The sequence below is a fragment of the Tripterygium wilfordii genome, chromosome 4, assembly GCF_013401445.1.
Source record: "Tripterygium wilfordii isolate XIE 37 chromosome 4, ASM1340144v1, whole genome shotgun sequence".
NCBI lineage: Eukaryota > Viridiplantae > Streptophyta > Magnoliopsida > Celastrales > Celastraceae > Tripterygium > Tripterygium wilfordii.
Window position 1 is genome coordinate 8022715 of NC_052235.1, and position 12068 is coordinate 8034782.

Below are 12068 nucleotides of genomic sequence, written 5' to 3' on the forward strand. Positions count from 1 at the left end.
TAACTCTTATACCACGTTAAAATAAAATGTTGATAATAATATTGGTTCGATCTATTGCATATTACAAAAAAAGTTATTTTATAGGATACTAGAGCCAAAATCAAACCTAGACTTATGAAATTTAGAAATAAAGAAAACATAATGAAAACCTAAATTAACGTGGATGCGTTTTTTTCCATCAAATGTATAGTCCACTTTGGGGACCTCTACGGGTGTTCCTATCCTCCCTTCACGATTTTATTTCAATAAAATATTCCGACTTCTTCACTTGAACCCAAATGTGGATGCATCTTTGCATCCAAAGGTATAGTCCGCTCAGGGATACCTCTACAGACATTTCTACCCCTTTCTCATGATTTTATTTCAGGAAAATATCATGATTCTCCCCCTCTAACTCATGACTTCGTGAAGGTGAAAAAATAAGTACCCAAGTGACCAACTACACTAAATTGATCAAATAATCGTATATACACTTATCCTTGTTGGATTAAAGAGAAAGTAAAAGAACTCAAACCAATGAGAGGTGACTTGGTTGACAATCTATTGGGTTAGACATATGTATGCTCAGGTTCGATTTCAATGAGAAACATATTTCTCAACGGCATTTCAAAATAAATAAATAAATTAATTAACTCAACAAAATGGAATTAATAAGACATCAAATCCTAATTTAAATTAAAATTGGTAAACACATATAATCAATTTATCAAGGAAAAAAAATAAAAAATAAGGAAATAAAAAGAAAAAATATAATGGGCTCCATTGTGGGTGGGCCCATCCAACACCATAATCCAGTAACGCTATCGCGCCGTTTTGGGCGAGGCAGAGGTACTTTTAGGGCAATACTCGATATTGTGCCATATGTACACAACTGCACATATCTCCCTCGCAAACGATCAGCCCCACACTCGCATATCCCTCGCTCCCTCTCCCTCTCCCTCTCGGGCAAGTTCTATTTCTACTTCTCTATGCATCTCTCTGTTCGTTCATGCTTCATGCTTTAATTTTGATTTCGCGTTGCAATGTACCGCCTTGTGTTGGCTCCCATGAAATCGGATGGGCCTGCAATTGCTATTGTTCAGAGTCGATTTCTTCTTTTGATTTTTCATCAGCCCAGCAGAGAGCGAGTGTTTTAGGTTAACTGGCTTAAAATTTTACTTTTTTCAACTGTTATTCTCTGTACAGTGATTCTGGTGGATTTGATTGGTAATTTTATTTGTTCAGTAGCCTTTAGATTTGATTCGGTAATAGCATATCACTCATATGTGATTGCTAACAAGCGCTTGTTTCAAAGCCAGTATTTAGGGTATTTGCACAGAAAAAACCAAGCTTTTTAAATTCAGTCTTTCTTTTCATTGATTCGGCTCACTTATCATTTTTGAATACACTGTTTGGTTGGCGGTAACTTTAAGTGGGCAGTTTAGTACCACAGAGACTATTGTACTTTTTGGGGAAAAAGTACCGCAGTGACTTTTAAATGGATTGTTCTGTACGTTAGTGACTTCAAGTGAAGTAGATGTTTTTGACGAGTAACCATGGGCATGGTGGAAATAACTTATGCAAGATGCTTCTTTTAAATAAGATTTTTTTAATCATTTAATCATCAATTCCTTCCCTCTTTTTATTACCAATACCGATCAACAAGAGCTAAGGTTTTGCATATTTTAATGTATGAAGGTATTTCTTTTGTGGATCATTAATTTTTAATCTTTTTCAGGTGAAAAGCATGTTTACCATAACTTCAGGAGCCAAAAAAAATATATAATCTAGCTTTTCAGGATGACTGCTTCTTGAATTTTATCTCTATTTAATAACAACCTTTTTACAGTTTATGAAACACCAATTCAAATCTTATTAAGTGCAAACCTTGGCGGTAGTAGAATGGAAACAACTTCTCTGCAATGTGTGGGGAAGGCTGAGTAAATTTACCCTTCCCATATTCCACCTCCATAGTGGGGGCCTCATTGCACTGAGTGTTTGGTTCCTTACCTGGTTAAAATGGTTCGTTGTTTATTAATTACACGAGGAGAAAAATTTTCCTTCGATAGCTTTTTTAAACCTGGTAGATCGTACTTTGGTTTGAGCCATCAATGATGGATTTATTTCCTTGCAGTTTATTCAGAATGGCGGAACCTTCGAAAGTCATTCATGTTCGTAATGTGGGACATGAAATTTCAGAAGTAGATGCTCTCTCTCTCTCTCTCTCTCTCTCTCTCTTCTATTGCTGTTTTTGAAGCTGATAATTACCTTTTTAATATGCATGTGCAATTGTGTATATGTCATATAGTGTTGTTAAGCTGGTATTTAGGGAGTCTAACAGAACACTGAATCTTTACATTAGCATGATGCAGGGATTCTTGCTCACCAACACAGAGAAAACCCCACGAAAATAAGAAAAAAGTGAAAACAAATGAAAAGAGGGGAAAAATGAATAATGTAGGCTCTGAACAGATTTCCTTAACACGAGAGATTTATTAAACTATATATATATATATATACACACGAGTTAATAACAGAAATGAGAGTAATTGGAAGCTGTGATGAATGATTCTTCTTATGCCCTATTTTTTAGTGGATGGGGTTATTTTCAAGGTGGTGTGTGGAGAAACTGAAGAAATCTTATCTGGAAAAGAAGTGTAGAAACAGATACAAGCTAATCCATACTGAGCCTGTCCTTCCCACCCAATGGCAAACTTTGTGTTTGTCTTGTTTCTCAATGATAAGTAAATGTTAATTGGACTAGAATGTAAATTTGAGAGTGCATGGTTTTTGACATCAATGCGTAGTATAAGCTAGTGCCAATTGGGCGTTGCTATTGACATATGGAGGATTATGTGCTTGCAATGGTACTAAACATTGTAGTAACTAGGGAATTACTATGGCGAAGGGGGAATTAATCTGTTGCAATCAATATGTGAGCACGTTTCATTGTCGATGAGGAGAAGAAATATTCTTCTGTTGGCAACATTCTCCTGTTTTTTGTTCTATTTGCATTCTATTATACCTTATTTTCAAATATAAGTACTTGATAAACCTCACAATTCTTTTTCTAGAATGATCTGCTTCAGCTTTTCCAGCCATTTGGAGTCATATCCAAGCTTGTAATGCTCCGTGCAAAAAACCAGGTATTTATTTCTTGGCCATGTCAATGGAAGAATCGTTTTAATTATCTTTAGTCAAGCTGAAGGTTTCATATGATTTTATATTACATTTTACGCAGGCTCTTCTCCAAATGCAAGATATTCCCTCCGCAATCAGTGCTTTGCAATTCTACGCAAATGTTCAGCCATCCATAAGGTATGCTAATGAGCCTGTAGTTAGGATATTTCATTTTCTTTTTATAATTATCTCACACCCGTTCGCTTTAAGTTTTCAGAATATCATCTAAAATCTTTTAATTCTGCTCCAGAGGGAGGAATGTATATGTCCAGTTCTCATCACATCAGGAACTAACAACAATGGAGCAAAATGCCCAAGGTCGAGGAGATGAGGTAGGTATTCTGTAGCCTGCATTGTTCTAGACAACATGAACTGGTTTGTCAATGTTTATGATCAAGAGTTTAGATGGCGCCATCTATATGTGAAAAGTTATCTTACTGTTCCAGTGGTCTGTGATGGAACTTGATGCGTCTTTGATTTTTGTTGCTCCCCATCATTTGTTGCTTTAACGTTTTGTTTGGAGGCCTTGGTAAGGGGTTGGATAGCACTAAATTAATACTTTACTTCTCTTTTTAACATGTTTTAGCCTTTTAGGCAATCCACCTACACCTAGAAACCAGCTGGAGCAGGATTTCAAAAATCTTTATTATCCCTACTAAAGGGTATTCTTATATAGATCACATTAATTATCCAGATCCTGCATTTATCCATTTTGTACCAAATGAGAGATATCATAAAGCATATACCATGTTTGTATCTATCCTGCATCAAACAATGGATGGCCTAAGACGGCATTGTGCCAAATATGGCGCAAGGGTCCAGAATTTATTATTCTGTCCATCAAGCTTCTATAGAGGTCAGTTCGTTGAATTTAGTCTATGATTCTCAAAGCTAAGTTAGGTACCATTTTTTAGTTTGTTTGCAAAGTGTAAACATAATTTTAAGAGGTCGAACACACTCAACACAGTTTTTGACTGTTAAATGGGATTTGGTGTAAAAAAATTTAGAATTTTTGTATTGGATGTTAGGCAAAACCAGGAATTATAGCATTAAAAACGAGACTATTAGATCTAGGGTAGGGGTAGCACCAATCGAAGATGAGATGCGGGAAAATTGTCTAAGATGGTTTCGGCATGTACATTTTAGAGATATTTATGAGGGAGGGTGTTGTGTCATGTCAAAAAAGTTCATGTATGACTGTATGAGTAGAGGAAGACCAAAGAAGGCGTGGTGGAAGTTATAAAAAAAAAAATCTGGCGTCTATAGTCTACAGTATTAATTGAGAGCCTAGGTTGGATTTTTATTAATTTCTCTTACAGATCCGTTGAATGACCCCAACATGGTTTGGGACAAGTGCTACGATGATGGTTATGAAATACTGTTTTCACATTCCATTACCGAACAGGCGAACACCTATTCCAGCATAAATGCGTTCTGCCCACAAAATATTTTAGCACCACACTTTTACTCAATGCATTACTAATCATTCTCCTTCGCTTTTGTTTGTATGACCATTCACTTCATTGTTAGTATGAGTCTATGAGATGATTGGATGTCCTCTTTCAGTGAAAGAGGAACTCCTGGCCTGGGATTTCGATTCCCTTAGTGTAATTTTCAATGTATCGGAATCCGATGAGAAGAGATCCCTCTGACACATGCGCGATTTACCGTATGTATTTTATTTGATCATACTGTTTGTAGTTTAAGGTGTTAAAAGTGTTTGCTACTCTTTATTTTATAAAAACCTGTTTAACATTTCTGTAAATTTTACATGGTCAGGACAAGTAAAAGTAGAGATGATGCATTTATAACAATGCTTATGTTGCTCTATTGTGAGATCAATGTTATCAGTTCAATCCCACATGTAGCCTCTATGCAATGATGGGGGTAAGGCTACATACATTTGACACTCCTCAGAATCTGCTCCAATGAGAGCTTTTGCAGTGGGCTTCCCTATTAGTACAAAACATGTTTGAGGATCAAATTATCTTGTTTTTCTGTAATCTTGAGTGGGTATCTCTAATGGCTGTAGATTTGGCATATTAAGTTCTATTATCTTGTTTTTCTGTCTATTGGAATTTTATCAGATTGTGGATTGTCCATTATGATTTTATTAGTGTATTCTGTGCTAGATGCTTTTATATGTGTTGTGTGTAGTTAATGATTCTGATATCTAGTCCCTCTTCTCTATCTGTACTTTCTATATGCTCTCTTCTCTCTATCTATACTTCTCTATTCATTCTCCTCTCTCTTCTGTCTCAATGCTGGTTTGATGGACACTCTCTGGATGCAAAGCCGAACCGAATTCTCTTACTTACAGTCCATCACATGCTATATCCTATTACAGTGGAAGTGCTGCATCAGGTTTTCTCTCCTTATGGGTTTGTGGAGAAGATTGTCACCTTTCAGAAGTCGGCTGGTCAGCTTCTTCAAAATCTTCTCTTTCCTTTCTATATATTTGTTACATATAAGGTTTCGCTTCGGCTGTTGAATTTGGTTGGATGGATTTGGAAATTGTTTTTAGGAGAAAGTTGCTTTTAAATCTACTAATATTTGTTTTCTCATGATCATTGTGAATTGCTTTATGGCTGTTAGTCCTTCGTATATTCTACTTTTTAAATCTGCTGTCCGAGTGCTTTTCTGGATTATCTTATGCCATGTAATTATTGTTAGATTCATGGTATGTTGTGTTTAAAAGTTTTGTCTTGTCCAAACTATAGGGTTTCAAGCTCTTATCCAGTATCAAGTACGCCAGAGTGCTGTTGAAGCTAGAACTTCTCTCCAGGTAATGTTATATCTTTTCTTCCAGGGTCGGATATCTGAAAATATTCTAATGCTTTGCCATTTTGTTGATAGGGACGCAATATTTATGATGGTTGCTGTCAGCTGGACATCCAATTCTCCAAGTAAGCTTTAGATATTTGGGCAATCTAGTTGTATCTTCTTTTTATGTGGTGCATCTGGGTCTGTTGGTTCTCGTGCCTACTGATTTATTACTCATTGTTGGAATCCACAGCCTTGATGAGTTACAAGTAAACTACAATAATGACCGGTCAAGGTGCGTTGGTAGCATCTTTGTTTCTCTGTTTAATCTATATTTTTTCCCCTTTAACATTATCATTTACTGTTACTGGATTCATATGTATATATTTCCCTTCTTATTTTCCATTATATAGGGATTTCACAAACCCCAATTTGCCATCTGAACAGAAAGGAAGATCCTCTCATGTATGTTCCATTTTTTTTACTTCTTCTTAGTTGCATACCTTTGTTATCATTTTTTTTGTGTTGAACACTAGTCCTGTTTTTGTTGCAGCAGCCTGGTTACAGCGATGCAGGAGGTATGTACCCAGCCAATGGGGCCACATCAGGTGCTTAAATTGGCATTTGCATAGTAATTTCATGCTTTGCTCATTATTTGTACACATTTATTATATATAACTGACTTATGTTTTCGTTTTTCTGTGTTTCAGCTGCATTTTCTCAGGTGCGTATCACTTGGCAGTAGTAGTATTAATGAGATGATTTTTGAAATTGGGGCTATTACTTTTTATCGATTTGTTGGAATGTAAAGGTTCTCTTGGCGTTGGGTCTTCTCTACTCATCTCTTTCTTTTAAATATGAATATTCTTTGCTTCTAATGTGAGTACTTTTTTTTCTTTTGCTTTTCTTGAGCAACAAAATATCAAACCTGTAATTGTGAATGTTGCTGATATAGTGATATTATCATTACATCATGGTGCAAGCCTTATGTTATCTTACTTAGGGCATGGTATGTTATATTGTGTTACATTATATTGGTTTATAATTATGAAAAATTTCTCCAGTGTACAAAAAGTTTCCAAATTCTTAAATATTATCACACTATTGACTTGCATCGAAAAATGAGATCGGAACCCCATGTATTGTTCTACTATGTACACTATAAAATGTTTTATGTTACAGTACTAAGTATTAGGTCAATAATGTTTGTCATGTTTTATATTCTTGAAATTTTTACTTGATTTATATCCTTCAATGGCATGACAAATGCCTGGCGAAATATAAATCAATCAATATAAGTAGCAATAAATAAACATTGGAATAGGCTGAGATCTCGAAGCGGGGATAAGATACTGTGTTGAAAGTACGCATGAGGACATCTGTCATGTCTTATTGTTTCTAGCATATTTTTCCACAAGAGATTTCTAACTTTTATGTCTCAGCAATCTTGATGTTTTGCTCACCTAGTTTTCTATCTAGTTTTGAGTCATGATATTTGAATTATTTGACGAAACCTAGATGGCGAATGCTGCTGCAATAGCAGATGCTTTTGGAGGAGGTTTGCCCCCGGGAATAAGTGGGACCAATGATAGGTGTACTGTTCTGGTATCCAATCTCAATTCTGATGTGAGTACTCTTCTGTCGATTTGTGAAATGATTCAGTATACCCTTCTTTGCTTTGTACTTAATCAAGTCATTTGGATTTCAGAGTATAGATGAGGACAAACTATTTAATCTGTTCTCTCTGTATGGAAACATTGTGAGAATAAAACTTCTTCGAAATAAACCAGACCATGCTCTTGTTCAGCTGGGTGATGGCTTCCAGGCTGAATTAGCCGTACACTTTCTAAAGGTTTGTTTGACTTTGATCTCGACATCTGACATTGATTTTTCTGTTTGTGAAGGTTCCAAAAGATCATCAAGTAAAAACATTTTCTTTTTAATTAATAACCTTTTCTGATCCATGTAAGCTTTTGTCTAAAATCTAAATCGGTTATGATTTTTGTCGTCGACTTGTTATATGATTTAAGTCTGAGTTATTACTGGATGATGATATATGTGTTCATATAATGACCTTGTAAGTTTTTTAAATTTTATTTATGGTAATGTCCCTGTAAGTTGCATTGCTTTCTGCGATGCTTTTTTTATAAAACTGCAAAACGAAGTTGCCTTCCTTTCTACACTAGTTATTAGGTCCAAAAATCGTTACCAATAGCCTCAGCAAGTATCATCATTATCAAAGCCTTTTTCGAAGCTGTTTGGGTTGGCCACATGAATCCATTACACCCAGCGAGGATGATCTTCAAATTTGCATTTCTGACCTTTTTGTCTTTCAAATATTATATCCTTATTTACATTTGCATGAAATGTGAATTCTAGCATAGTTAGACTCCCTGGATCTTTTCATCAGTTGATTCATATTTTTCTATGTTGATTGACCGGTCAAAATCACAAGTGTATATTGATCTGTATAGTTTCTCGCTATATTGAGTATTTCTCAAGTGTGTATTGATCTCTATATGGTTTCTCGCTATATTGAGTATTTCTCTGATGATTGTGTGAGGTCCATTACTTTTTTGTGTTCATTGATATTCGCCTTCAATTCTCTCTTACAAAGCTTTTTTGAAGGATTTTCAATTACAGTATTTATCTGTTATATTCCCTCTGGCTTGTTTGCTGATGTTTTATCTCCAATGGTGACGGGTATTGACATTTTCCTTGAAATGCTCGACTTCTATAAGAGATTGAGCAAAAAAAATAAATTCTATGAAGTGAATACAATATAATTATTGAATTGTCTGTATCATTTTAGCTTAACAAGAAGCTTTTGATATGAGACAGGGAGCCATGCTGTTTGGGAAGCAGTTGGAGGTCAATTTCTCAAAACATCCAAATATAACTCAAGGAGCTGATACTCACGAGTACATGAACTCAAATCTCAACCGTTTCAACCGCAATGCTGCGAAAAACTACAGGTACTGCTGCTCTCCAACAAGAATGATCCACCTTTCAACTCTACCTCAGGATATCACTGAAGAGGATATTGTGAGCCACTTGGAGGAACATGGAACCATCACCAACTCAAAGCTCTTTGAGATGAATGGAAAGAAGCAAGCACTTGTTCAGTTTGAAACTGAGGAGCAAGCCACTGAGGCGCTTGTTTGTAAACATGCTAGCTCACTTGGCGGGTCAATAGTCCGAATTTCTTTCTCTCAATTGCAGGAAATAAGAGAGAACTCGTAGGAGAAAGGTAACAAGATTATGAAGTTTAAGGATGGTATTAGGGTTAAGAATTCATAATTGCAAGGGATGTTTTTTTGACCCCACTTTTCGTATTTGTAATCATGGTTTGATCGCGTTCAACTCTATTTTATGGTGTTTGATTGTCTTCGGGTCATCTTTCTTCCACCGCTGAATGGTCTGATGAATATTATTTAGGTTGATGGACATTTTTTGTTATCTTTTTTTATGCAAATATGCTGGCTGTTTAAAAGTAGGACGAGGGTTGTCTCCTTTTTAAGAGGAACTCCTTTGTACCATTGTTGTATGTAATTTATGCGAGTCAAGACATTCTGTTGTCACAGTTCATGCTTGAATTTTTTCTTCTTCCCAAAGCCAAGAATCAGCTGCACTGGAAATTTACTATTTTCATTTTTGTTTAATTCTCTCCCTCGCCCTTTATTCATTGTCTACATCTGGACATGCTTTGTTTTTTTCATGTGACTGCTGGGAAGTAGAAGTCCTGGTGAAACTGAGGTCATGGATGGATTTTACCCGCAAAATGTTGATAGACAACAGGGGTTCTGTGTAGAGTGACTGAAAAACTCTGGTTCTCCATCAATGCTCTCAAGTCTCGACAGCCCCACGTTCATACTTTGCTTGGATTGAAAATGAAGAGTTGAGTAGACTTAAAAGCCTGAATTGAAAAGTTAAGAGTTAAGCAGATTAAGGGACTCAAGAGAGGGAGAGTTAAGTGGGGTGATTATTTTTACTCATCTTTACTTGGATAGAAGGTAGAGTTAGGTTGGACATGGGTCAAGTCGGGTTGGTTGGTTATTGGTCAATTATCGGTCCGACCCGACCAATGAACTATTTCATATATCTAAAAACATTATTGACCCAACATTTATGGGTTGGGTGATGAATTGATTGTTGATGACATTACAACATGTCATTTAACTAAAAATTAACGGTATTCAATGGGGTGAGATGTGTTCCATTATTTTATGGGATGGGGTGGGATCCGGAAATTTTCTCTATAGCTTTCGAGCTAAGATGGACCATCCATCCCCTTGTATCCAAAAACTCATTTTAGACGGATGTAACGGAGGCTCACGCCAATCCAATCTCACAACAATTTGTATCTGAAGGGGAGTCGGCAACCAACTTTACTCCAGTTGCTTCCGATAGGCTGCGACCTCCATCACTTTTTCATACGTACGCGGTACATGGATGCATTTCCTATCCTGCGACCTCCATCAGTTAGCGATCATGCACAAATCTAAGCCATTCATATCTTATTATTGCGTATCAAAACCAACACAATGCAATGCTACTGGTCCATTTCTTGAAGCACCATCGTCACCAATTGTCCTAACCCGATTCCCTTCTTGATGGATTCAACTCTGACCCGAATATCTGCTCCCTTTACTCTCAAACCCATTTTTTCATTAGCCAAAGAGACCCGCTTTTTCTCTGCTACTCCTCTCTCGGCGTTTCCCCTCAATAGAAAACTCTCCAGTTCCAAGCTCCAAAGCAGCGGACGACAAAACAATGTCGTTTTCGACGAGTCGGACTTTGAGGCTCAGAGGCTAAGCCTTGACGCAAAGGCCCGAGATATGATGGTAGAGACTTCTAGGCGAGAGATGGAATCCGGAATGGACGATGACCCAAAAGCTTGGAAATGGATAATCCGAAAAAGAATTTGGGATATGATGGAAGCTCGCAACATAGCTCAGAACCCACGACCGGTTCACCATCGGATCCCCAACTTCGTTGGCGCATCCGCCGCAGCCAAACGTGTATGAAAAACCTTTTCCTCTTATCGTTGTGTATTTCTTTCATATGGAGACTTTTTCGTCACATCGTCGTTGAATTGGGTTATGGACTTTCTGGGTAGTTGGGTGATTTGGAGGTCTTTCGGGTGGCGGATTGCGTGAAGGTTAACCCGGATTCGCCCCAAAAACAAGTCAGGTTTCTCACACTCTCAGGTTAGTTCTATACTTGTTATAGCAAATTGTTGATATCTTGATGAACTGCAATTTTTACTTTCCTAGCAGATATTAAGCTCAGTGTGTATCAGACAATATGGAACCATGTGTGAGAACTGAGCAGTAAGGAGTGGCTTTCTGTTACTGACAGTTTCATACTCTTATAGTCTTATTATTATCTTTATTAATGGGTTACTACTTACTACTTACTAGTACTACTACTGGTATGCATGCGTATGTAGGTTTCATTTTCTTGTTTTGTTGATGTGGTGATGATGATGATCTTCATTTCTTGTTCTTGGGGTGGTGGTGAGTTAAATGTATGCATTTTGACTGATATGTAATGTGACCAGACCTGTAAAATCATATCTTCCATTCAAAATAGTAAAATCATCTAGTACTTGTATGCTAAAGCAATATCGCACAATTATAGCGATGGTTCTCCTCTTAATGGTTTGTATGCATATACATATATGTATGTGTATAAATCCTCCCCCCACCCCCCAAATTTGCTAGTAAGTGATAGGATTGAGCAAAGTAAACCACGACTGCTGATTTTTCTTCCTGAGCTATAAACTTCTTTTTTGAGATAAAATTTCGTACTTTGTTAACTTGACCTACTCATATTCAATCCAAAACCAGGTGCAGACCTAGTGTCTGTTTTGTTTGGGGATACTTTAATATTTCAGTTTTCATTTCTCAAAACAGGTACTGCATCCTCTAAATTGTAGGCTTCTAGTTTTTTATGTTCTACTTTTCTTTACTTATCGGAGAATGTGTTTTTAGAAATGTCTTTACGAAAATAGACCCAACACAATTTTCTCGCGTTTTCAGGCATCCATTTTCAAACACAGAGCTGCTCCTAATGTTTGCTTGTTTGTTTTTGAATGAAATATTAGGTTACTGTGTTAAATCTGAGATGACAATCTCTGTGCA

General features: G+C 36.6%; 2 protein-coding genes across 8 annotated transcripts in view; both read left to right on the plus strand.

Moving 5' to 3' along the window:
• The first annotated feature begins 822 nt into the window (after window positions 1-822).
• On the plus strand, window positions 823-9508 carry LOC119997416 (polypyrimidine tract-binding protein homolog 3-like). Of its 5 annotated transcripts, none has more exons than XM_038844420.1 (15): window positions 823-937; window positions 2113-2180; window positions 3054-3125; window positions 3221-3297; window positions 3410-3491; window positions 5455-5578; window positions 5880-5944; window positions 6016-6065; window positions 6176-6217; window positions 6336-6387; window positions 6476-6530; window positions 6633-6646; window positions 7441-7548; window positions 7631-7774; window positions 8764-9508. In XM_038844420.1, the coding sequence occupies exons 1-15, from the start codon at window positions 862-864 to the stop codon at window positions 9163-9165; spliced, it is 1431 nt and encodes a 476-aa protein (XP_038700348.1). In that variant the 5' UTR covers window positions 823-861; the 3' UTR covers window positions 9166-9508. The 5 variants fall into 5 exon arrangements, with proteins under 5 accessions (XP_038700348.1, XP_038700352.1, XP_038700351.1 ...); XM_038844424.1 differs by having other exon boundaries at window positions 6476-6500; XM_038844423.1 differs by having other exon boundaries at window positions 6479-6530.
• Window positions 9509-10192: 684 nt separating this feature from the next.
• LOC119996006 (5-formyltetrahydrofolate cyclo-ligase-like protein COG0212) overlaps window positions 10193-12068 on the plus strand; it is a 29622-nt gene continuing 27746 nt past the window's right edge. The window contains exons 1-2 of one of the 3 annotated variants that reach the window (XM_038842501.1): window positions 10193-10943; window positions 11042-11132. In XM_038842501.1, coding sequence (XP_038698429.1) covers window positions 10536-10943; window positions 11042-11132 — 499 coding nt within the window. In that variant the 5' untranslated portion in view covers window positions 10193-10535. The remainder of the gene's footprint in view (window positions 10944-11041; window positions 11133-12068) is intronic. The other 2 variants (XM_038842502.1, XM_038842500.1) reach the window with 2 other exon arrangements.